Here is an 11195-nt window from a genome sequence, read left to right on the forward strand (position 1 = left end):
GTTATTTGCAGTATACTTAGAAAATCTCTCAAATAACATCAATGCTAGATGATAATAACTCAACATCAAAATCAAGTGAGTGCAAGCCACATATAAGATAATATTAGAACTACTCATATGTTCAACTATATATCTAAATGGGTTACTGCAAATAATTACAAATTGTTCGTACACAAAAATCAAAGATTGGAGGTACTTTTGGACACTTTAAGGAGCAGAATACACACAAGTCGTTCAACTCTATTTATCCCAATCATTAAAACACTAGTGTAGTAGTGTGTAACCCGTCGAATTTCGACGGGTATCATTTGATGTTATAATTTATATAAAAAAAATGTAAAATTATTTCTTAATATATTTATAAATTATGGAAATTATTCACTAAAAAAGCTGTTAATATGATATAGGTCTACGTTACACATCAAACTAAAATGAAAAAATAAATTAAAGATGACTTTCACCCTTAATATGACTTAACGAAACGTATATTTGAAAAAATTATTTGCCACCCATTACTATTTGCCATCCATATCCGCGACCCGCAGATACCCGCCACCCGCTACCCGTCGGATACCCATCACCAACTACCCATCGGATACCCGCCGAGGCTTGAGAGGTAGGGGAGCCCAACAAATGCAATAAACCACCCAACAAATAAATCACCACGAAACTGCAATAAATTTTAGAGAAAATTTCAACTTCTCGTACACCACTACTTGACACCTATACCCGCGACCCGCGGATACCCGCCGAGGCTTAATGCGATCTACATAACTAAAATTCAATCACAAAAATTGTAAATCATAAAATAAAGCACAACCAAAATATTCTAAAAATAATCAAAACAATCATTGAAATGAAAAATAAATAACTAAAAACACATCAAAATTGTACCAAAAAAGAAGTCAGATTCTTCTAAGAGTATGAAACAAACTACGAATGCAGTTTAGTGACTATGTGTGAATCAGAACATGGCAAATTCAAGTAGGAAATTAAATACTACTCCATGTTTCATGATAAGCACCACAAACAAATGGGTCTATACATTTTGGGAGGCAGTAATATTTTTGCATGTATATACAAAAATATAATACATGAATCAAGTACTCTTGATTATAGAATAATTACCAAGAGGTTCAAACTTTTCGGCCAACATCAATCGACTCTCAGGGCTGGGGATTTACATAAAGGGCAACTATTCTTCATCAGCAACCACTTCTTTATGCACTCACTGTGGTATTCATGTCCGCATTCGAGGGTCTCCAATTTTTTGTTCAGGCTCGTAATCGGTCTAAAGATAGAAAACCCGAATTAGTCATAATTTTTTGTTCTTGCTATCCTCGTTTTCATCGCTTATGATGGCCTTGTTATCGCCCAGAGCTGAGAGCAAGCAGCGAAAAAACAGTTAGCACACGCGTCAAATCACCATCTTCCCCAGCAAAAATGCGAAGTAGGAGGGGGTTAGTGGTACTTACGGTTCAAGTATGTCAATGCAGCAACGAAGAGGACGTTGAACAGCAGAGAGAAGGTAAAGAGAGCTATGATGCAGATCCAGTACCACGACTCCGTTGTGAACAAACATCTGTCCTTGAGAAGGGTCTTGCCTACAGTTGACTCACATGAATTAGCAGGCGCAGTTGCATTCCATCTCTCATAGAGGAACTCATTAACGGCGATTGCGTTCTGTCCATACATCATAGGAGAGATGTAGTAACCCCATATCATCCAATCTTGGATATCATCTGTCAAAAACCAACATTCATCAGTTCAAAACAATCACTCAATAGATAATATATGATCAGATGCTTGATTGTTTATTTACTCAAAATTCTGTTCATAGGAACGAAAGATGCTTGATTGTTTATTTACCCTTTGCAACAACAAAGCCTGCCAACACAAACACCAACAGCAAGGCGAAAGTTCCAAATGTGTTTGCAACGACTTGAGTTCTTCCTACTACAGCAATGAAACGGAAGAGGGAGAGAGCCATCTGATGCACCCCAATGAAGGCCAACAGTTGTTTAAAGAACCTGAAAAAAGTACACATAGCAATTAGCAAATCAATAATCAATCAAAACAGCCATTTCACATTCCTCATTTTTATACACATAGCAAATCAAGAATCAATCAAAACAGCCATTTCACATTCCTCATTTTTATACTTTGTTGTTGAATATTCACTTGCAAAGTACCTAACAGGAGAAGGTGCAAATCCAATGGTGTAGTAGGTGAAGATGATCGACAAAGATGGGAATAGAAAGCACCCAAATTGGCAACGCGAAGGCCCAAGCTGGGTAGAATAGACTGTCCCTCTGCTTGAAAAACACAGGAAGCCTAAAAACTGTCATTGCAAGCTCCTGCATTCCATTGAACATAACACTGATAAGACTGTAGAATTTTCACGGAAAAATGAAACTTTTTAATATTATTGTCAATACTTCATATAAATAAAACAAAAATTTATAAAAAAATGCATGCCATCATCATCTTTGTGCATGACACTATATCATTGTCGGATAAGAATTTTTGGTCACATAGGAATTTCATATTTCTATCAGACATACACAACTATCAAGATTACTACTCACAGCTGCTAATTTTCCCAGCAAAGTTATCTCAATCCCAATTTACCTCAATCCCAATTTTAAGCAGATCCACAACCATCCAAAAACAACAAAAAAGATTCAATGGAGAAAAAAGATAGACAAAGTTATCTCAATCCCAATTCACAACTTTTGAAGTAAAACCATAATAATCAGATGCTCTATTTTTGCAGATCAACAAAATTAATCCAACCACCATATGAACACTAATCCGAAAGAATAAAATAAAGGCAAAAGATCAAAACTTTCCAGTAAATCTTTTTATTCTATGAAAACAATCATTCTATATTTACAATAGTCAAGCGCATTCAATTTTTTCCTAATATAATTCTTACCATGACTGAACGCGGTGGGGAGAGGAAGGTCAGAGAAAAGATGGGGTGCGGCGAATCGCGGCAAGGGAAAGAGAGAGGAGAGTCACTCTAGGCTCGATGAATCACGGTGGGGAAGGAGGACGGCGCCGGAGGGCTGAGCTTCGGGCTGGACTGGGCGGAGGACGGCGCCGCTGGATTCGCACAGAAGGCCAAGACGACGTCTGAATCGCCAGACGGTGGACCACATCTAAATCGCGGCAACAGGACGGCGGTTGACGGTGGTTGGCGGGGAGGTAGACGACTGCGGAGCGGAGGATGGCGTCTGAATCGCGGCAGCAGAACGGCGTCTGGCGGGGGTTGGTGGGGAGGTGGGCGACTGGATTCGCGCAGAGGCAGAGGACGGCGTGGGCGGCTGTGTGTGTGAAAGAGGTCCAAAGATTAGGACTTAGGGTTTGCTATAAATTAAATAAAATAAATGACGTGGATGTATATTGCCACGTGGGATGTACATTTTAAAGCTAGAAGCTCTAGAATTGCAGGGATTTTAAATTGTGAATTCTTAGATATGCCACGTAGGAGAGTGAATTAAGGAGAGGCCAGGAATCGTTAATCGTATTATATATTGATGCGCACAACAATCCTGTGTCAAGAATGCAACATCATTAAAAAGCTCTAAATTAAAGAAAACAATAAACTATCAAATGGAGTTTTTAGGAAAGAACCATGGTTCAGTTGGGTGGGTGGGACCAGTGGTGGCCGTTAGTGGTGCCAAGGGCTAACCGGAACCGACGGTTCGGCCCTGAACCGGCCCGCCGGTCAACGGTTCCGGCCAGGACCGTTGACCGCCGGGCCAATTTAGGGCCGAACCACCGGTAGTGCCGGGCCGGTTCAAGTTCACGAGGTAGCAGGCCCGCGGCCCGCCGGGCCAGCCCGTCGGTTCGGCCCGGAACCGCCGGGCCCGGCTAATTTTTTATTTTTTTTTAATTTTATATTCAAATCCTACATATTTTAATGTAGGATAATTTTAACTAAATGTAGTTTCACTATTTATAGTGTACTACACATGGTAGAGAATCCTACATTTTTCAATGTGGGATATAATGTAGCTTCACTATTTATAGTGTACTACACATGGTAGATGATGAGGAGTAAGAATCCCATCAGCACCGCTATCCTAGAGAAAATGACATAAAAGCAAGAGCCAGCGGCACAGACTAAGGGCGGCGCAGATCGAGAATACACACAGAATTAGCAGAACCAAAAGGCGGATCGACCTCGAGATAATACTCAAAGATGACTCAGGAAGAGATCATAGACGAGACAAGAAACTAGAAAAGCAGCTGTGCAGACGGAACCAGATGACAGCGCAGATGAAGAATTCTATTGTGTCAGGTGAGAGACCAAGGAGAAAAGACAAAAGCTCACTCAGACAAAGTCGGCGCAGAAAAAGGCTGAAAGAAGTCAGCGCTGATGGAATAACCGTACATTCGCCATAAAGCTGTAGATTAGTTAGAAAAGGTTTCCAGTAAATAGTGACTCAGGACCGTACACCGCATGTGGAGTACATGAATGAGCTATAAAGTCGGATTTACCCTCCGCCCTAATGAATCTCTATAAATACCTCATGTAATCCATCGTTATATTCACGCAATAATATCCTAAAAACGTCTGGAATTTCTTTGGCTACAAGTTCTCTCTTCGCTCTCGTTTACGCAGGTTAATCCGAATACTTTCTTCATTCTTTTAGATTTAGGCATGAATGGTAAGCTTCACCAGTGGAGATTAGAGAATCCTACATTTTTCAATGTGGGATAATTTCAACTTAATGTAGATTCACTATCTATAATGTACTACACATTATAAAGAATCCTACATTTTTCAATGTGGGATCACTCAACCTAACTTATAAATATATAACTTATATTCATGTAATAACTTATAACTTATAAATATATAACTTGTAAATATGTAACTTATAACTTATAACTTATAACTTATAAGGTCTAGGGATCAATTAGTTATTTAGTTAGTTTACTTATTCATTTTTGAAGATTATGTAATTTATATCCTTGTAATATTTTTTTGGTACATACAATATATTCAATAAAGATATCTATTTTTATGAATTCATTTGAATTTTTGATTCTCAATGTGTTAATTATTTTTCCTTTATTTTATTTCAATTCAATTGTCATTTTAAAAAAAGATGACATAAAAAATATTAAATTTGAGTTGAGTAAATTTGAAAATTTGAAAATTATTTTACTTGGTAACTTGTGTAATTACAAGCTTTAAAAAGAACAACATATATTTAAAAATTATATATTTATATGACAACAGTATATAAGTTATTAAGTAAATTGTGTAATTACAAGCTTTAAAAAACACAACATATATTTAAAAATTATATATTTATATGACAATAGTATATAAGTTATTAAGTAATTTAAGACTTTAAGTTGAGTAATTTTAACATTTTATGTTTTTAACATCATAATTTATAAAACTATATAGTATAAGTTGAGTAATTTTAACATTTTTTCAACATTTGTAAAGTAAAAACTATTACATGAATATAAGTTATAAGTTACAAGTAATATATTTATAAGTTATAAGTTATATATTACTCCCTCCGTCCCAAACGAAATGTCCCATTTCTTTTCGGCACGGAGATTAAGAAATGTGTATAAAGTAGATAAAGTGGGTTGATGGAAATTATTTAAATATTAAGTATAGAAAGAGAGTGTATTGCCAAAAAATGAAACATGACATTTCGTTTGGGACAGCCCAAAAAGGAAAACAGGACATTTCGTTTGGGACGGAGGGAGTCCATGAATATAAATTATAAGTTAGGTTGAGTGATCCCACATTGAAAAATGTAGTATTCTTTACAATGTGTAGTACACTATAGATAGTGAAGCTACATTAAGTTGAAATTATCCCACATTGAAAAATGTAGGATTCTCTACCATGTGTAGTACACTATAAATAGTGAAGCTACATTATCCCACATTGAAAAATGTAGGTTTCTCTACCATGTGTAGTACACTATAAATAGTGAAGCTACATTTAGTTGAAATTAACACAAATAATTTAATTTCATTAAAAATAATATAAAAAATAAAATAAAATAAAGTAAAAAACCGGGAACCGCCGGTTTTCGGCCCGGAACAGCCGATTTTTGGCCCAGTCCGTAACCGCCAGTTCTGGGCCCGAAAACCGGCCCGCCCAAAGACCCTAAGGGCTGTTCAAGTTCAGCATTCTGGCGGCCCGGAACTGACGGGCCGCGGCCCGGTGGCACCACTAGTGGCCGTTTTGGGGGACGACAATGTTTAAACGGTGCTGCAAGGCATTGGTCTCAAGTGAATGGTAGCTCGGCATCCTAGCTGAAGAAATCGGGTGGAGGAATGGGGCTTACAACTGTGAGACTCAATTGGTTGCTTCTTCTGCCATAGCTAAAGCTGGTGGTTTTCCTCTTCTGTCACCATGGCCAAACATGTTCTTCTCTTCAGAAGATGACTGTAATTGGTTCAATTGATTTTGGGGGTGATTTCCTAGATGCCAATTTCGAATAGCCCAAATCATTAATTTATTTCCTTCACAAATTCCGAACAGAAAATGCTAGTTTTGGCTCACACAAAGCAAATCTCCCACAAATCTACTGGCGGCAAGGCACCGCAAAACCACCAGGAAATCCTTCGGCCACCGGCGGAGTGAAGAAGCCCCACCGCTTTAGATCTGGCATCGTCGCTCTACGTGGAATCATTGCTGACTCAACTAAAAACACCTCTAAGTTGACTTGCAATAGAACAAGGACATTCTAGTGATGGTAAGTTGACCCAGTGTCATCTCTCAAGGAAAGTCTTTAAGGGCTTTTAGTAGTATCGCAGGAAAAACAATAAAGAAAGCAGTAAAGAGATTGATTATTAAACTAAAACTTAGAATTAAAAACTTAAGTAAAAACCGAACTTAAAATTAAACTAGGCGAATTAAACTATTAAACCCTAGGCAAGATTTTAAAGAACTTAAATTAAACCTAACTTAAGAAATTAAATACTTATAAATTAAAAACCAACTAATCTAGGAGTGAAACTAAAGTGCATAATTTAAATTGCATAATTAAAAAGAAAGCATAAACATGAATGAAAAACATGATTAAACAAAATAAATTGAATTGAAATACGAAATACCGTAAACGTCTTGAACATGTAATTGTGTCACGCAATCACAATCCAAGAATTAAAACTAAACAAAACTAAATTGAAACTAACTAGAACAATGAAAACTTGAAACTATGAAAGCACTAAGAAAGCAAGTAAATCCTAAGCTTCGGATGCCAACAGATCTCCAAGATGGCGTCTAAAACTAGGGCAAAGTATTATTTTTTCAATGAAAACTATGGCCCTATTTATAGACTTCAACTCCTTCTGGATCACCATGGAAATTACCATGCAAAGCCGGACTCTAAAAGGAATAGAATCGTAGATGATAAGGTAACTCCAGCTATGACGCGCTCAGCAAGTAATCTCCACTCGGGCGGAAATCGCGGCTCTCGCCAGAGGAATGGTTATCGCCAGAGGAAAGAATGACTTCTCTGATCTTGTCAGCGGAATGGGTTCCGCTCTGGTATTGACTCCTCTGGCGCCTTGATTCCTTTGGCGCTTTTCTCTCCTCTGGTCTGGTCTGGCGTAAAAACGCCATTTTTAGCCAAAAATCCCCAAAATTATACTCTTCCACCTTTAAAACCTAAATCTCCTGAAAAGCATCAAATACACCATAAAACGGACCAATTTCCAGAAGATTTATCTTACAATGAACACATTCAAACCCCTAAAATTAGAACAATTAAGCATAAATCAACCCCCCACACTTAGCCTTTTGCTTGTCCTCAAGCAAAATCCGTATGAATCATAGGAAGAGATTAGTTTCAACAATGCTAATTTCCATCCAAACATTCATCAAGTCAATTCAAAATTTTACAATCAACACACATCTCTCGATCATGCAAGTAACTCAAAGTTTAAGAAGCAACAAAAGAGTAATGTAAGCAATTCGATCAGACCCAATTCTCCGCTAGAAGTGAATTCCCTAATGTGATCGCCTTTATAATCAATATCACCATTTTTCACACTTTGTGTGCTTAAAATTTTCGACAGTTGAGCCATAATTCGTGAAATAAAAACCATTTGGATGTAATCCAAAGTCTTTTCACGTGGTTTCCCATGCTCATAGTTAGACTAGAGTAGCAGAGACTCAGAGCTATCACATTTCAGAACAGGCCAGATGTTTCAGAGCTGGCAATTTTAGAGCTGATTTTCAGCATTTTTTTTTCACAGATAAGATACGATCGTAGGCAATCACAATGACAACACTCCTTCTAGCATCTACCTGACAAATCACGTTTTACTTACTTACAATCGTGTTGCAACAAAACTCAAATTCTTTGCACAATCAAAAAACACATATCAACAGTAAAACAAGAATAACCACCATTCATTCACAAACCCGAAATTCGCATCGAAAACCATCTACTCTTCCACAAATTCATAAAAACTCGCAAGATTCGAGACTAAAAACTAAGCATAGAAAGATTAATCTCACCCAATTGAAAATATAAACACAATAAAACACCCCCCACACTTAAAGCACGCCATGTCCTCAGGGCACAAAAGAAATAAAAAGAGTGGAGAATACGTCCCTGATTATCGGCATGGAGAAACTGAAGCATCGTGCGAGGTGGTGAAGAGGGGAATTCACATCTGTGGTAGAGTGAAGAGTGGCCACGCTGAATTAGGTCAGCGCTGGCAGAGCAGCGCGGAAAAGTGCAGCGCAGAAAAGGGCGGCGCTGGCAAAGTGCAGCGGGCTGAAAACAAGACATGCTCACCAAGCATCAAAGTATCCGCAAAGCAACCGAAGCCTAAGAAAAGACACGAAACAAATAACAGAAAACAAAGAAAAACAAAAACGAAAAACAAACCAACGGTGGGTTGCCTCCCACCAAGCGCTAGAGTTAGAGTCTCCAGCCCGACTTCAGATCTGAACGTCAACAAGGGTTGTGCAGAGCTTGAGACTCCACTTCCAAAGTCTGACTCTGGTGCTCGTAGTATGGTTTCACTCGATGGCCATTCACTCTGAAACTCTCCTTCGTGTTTTCATTGAATAGCTCAACGGCACCATGCTCAAACACTTCCTTAAGTAAAAACGGACCACTCCATCGAGATTTCAGCTTACCCGGGAACAACTTCAGTCGAGAATTGAATAAGAGCACCTTCATCCCGGGGCAAAGCTTCTTATGGCAGATACGGCGGTCATGGAGTCGCTTCACTTTGTCCTTGAAGATCCTCGCATTCTCATATGCCTCATTGCGTAGCTCATCTAACTCCTCCATTTGCAGTGTGCGCTGCTTCACGGCAGAGTCCAAGTCATAGTTGGCAGCTTTGATCGCCCAATAAGCTTTGTGCTCTATCTCCACCGGCAGATGGCAAGCCTTGCCGTATACTAAACGGTATGGACTCATCCCAAGCACGCCCTTGAAGGCAGTTCGGTATGCCCAGAGAGCGTCATTCAACTTTGCGGACCAGTCCTTGCGCGAGGGCTGCACCGTTTTCTCCAAAATCCCCTTGATTTGCCGATTGCTCGTCTCGGCTTGTCTAGAATTTTTAAGTCTCTTATGATTTTTTTATGAATTTTTTAAACATCACCGCCCGTCTGGAATGCATTTCTGGTAAATAATCTTTGGGAGGCCATAAGTCAAGTTTCAATATGTAAAAACCTTTTAAACTTGAATATGTCACTCTAGACTCCTGTATTGTTCTTTTGGCATCGGCCTCACCATTTTTGAGTAAGGGAAACAACCGATATAAATTCTTGAAATCTAGTTCTTATTCTCTGTGTCCTCCAGTAGGTTTTACAAACCTACGACTTTGAGGTGGCAAAGACCAACTTAAAGCTTTGATTCTCAAGCCTATTTTTGTACTGAATATGAATTGACATGTTGGAAGCTTATGTGTTCATTCTTAGAATTTTTGGTGTAGTCTAAAGTGATTTTTCCGATTTATGTTTTGAATCTACCGAACTTGAATTCTTTTTGTGCACTGAACTTTAGACACTCATATCTCCTAAACCATGAACCATGAACTTTAGTCTAAAGTTTTCGGATTGAACTTTAGGGTTCTCAGTGGACTTTTGTGATGGAGGATATGAATTTTTAAAGAATGCCCACTGACTCGATTCTAATCTGGAAATCTGAAATTTCCAGATTTTTGCTTGTTAAATACCCATCTTTGAGTGGGCATATCTTGCTCGTTTGAACTCTGTTTCATTTTATTCAAATTGGAGAATGATACTTGAAATGCCTAGTTTCTATAATGTCCTTTGGAGCCTCATTTGGAGATTCGAGGCAGATTTCTATATCTTGCTTAAGTTGTTGAATTATTTTTTAAGTATGAAAGTTGATTTTAAATGATGTTTCATGAAGGATTAAGTATATGTGCATGACGAGTTTGGAATATGTTTTGTGCAAAGTTTTCATGAAAATGAGTGAGTTAACCTAGATAAGGCATCAAGATAAGCTAATGTATGTAAAATGCATAATCCTTAGTTTGATTATGTGTTGTAAGTTCGGGAATAGGTTGACCTAGAGACCCTAAGTAGACAACGGTTTTCGTTGTCCATGATATGTGCTAAGTGTTAAGAACTCATCTTGTAGGAATTGGTCCGCAGGACGGTACCACAGCTTAAATTCACCTCTCTCTTCCACACTGAAGATCAGGTGGGTTATATTTGCAAAAGTATATTGGGTTAGTAAGCCCTCTCTTTATATACAAGCAAATATGTTTTAAATTGTGAATGCATGCAAATATTTTGTTTGGTTGTTACAAAGAACAAACAGGGTTGTCCCCAAACGATCGGCTCTGTCGCCGACGGGGGCCAGGGTAGTGTACACTAGCAAGAAGTCTAGGTATAGGATTGATTTGGCCGGGTCTCCCATACTTAGCACCAAGAAAGGTAACACCAAACCAGAAATGCGCGCAAAGGTTAAAGGAGCTACGGCTCACGTGTATTTGGAATTTATAGTAACTATTTTTAAAATGAGTTGCTATAATTTCTTACAGGCATGCATTTCACTAAGTAGAAAAGTTCTTTAAAATAAGTTAAAGAAAAAGGGGCATTAACTTCACTGAGTGCATTAGAACTCAGCCCAAAGTTTTAAATCCTTTCAGGTTAATGGAGCATGGCGCAGTGGAGGCTAGGTGGTGGTGGTGGTCTGGAGCTGTCC

At 38.4% G+C, this 11195-nt stretch overlaps 1 protein-coding gene across 1 annotated transcript; it reads right to left on the reverse strand.

The window, feature by feature from the left end:
• Window positions 1–979: 979 nt before the first annotated feature.
• Window positions 980–3499, reverse strand: LOC130997923 (pleiotropic drug resistance protein 2-like). The gene is made up of 5 exons (XM_057923351.1): window positions 2939–3499; window positions 2193–2357; window positions 1870–2030; window positions 1476–1742; window positions 980–1380 (listed from the first exon to the last, which is right to left on the reverse strand). The coding sequence occupies exons 3-5, from the start codon at window positions 1988–1990 to the stop codon at window positions 1316–1318; spliced, it is 453 nt and encodes a 150-aa protein (XP_057779334.1). The 5' UTR covers window positions 1991–2030; window positions 2193–2357; window positions 2939–3499; the 3' UTR covers window positions 980–1315.
• Window positions 3500–11195: the final 7696 nt, after the last annotated feature.

Source organism: Salvia miltiorrhiza, chromosome 8 (assembly GCF_028751815.1).
Source record: "Salvia miltiorrhiza cultivar Shanhuang (shh) chromosome 8, IMPLAD_Smil_shh, whole genome shotgun sequence".
In the NCBI taxonomy this organism is placed as follows: domain Eukaryota; kingdom Viridiplantae; phylum Streptophyta; class Magnoliopsida; order Lamiales; family Lamiaceae; genus Salvia; species Salvia miltiorrhiza.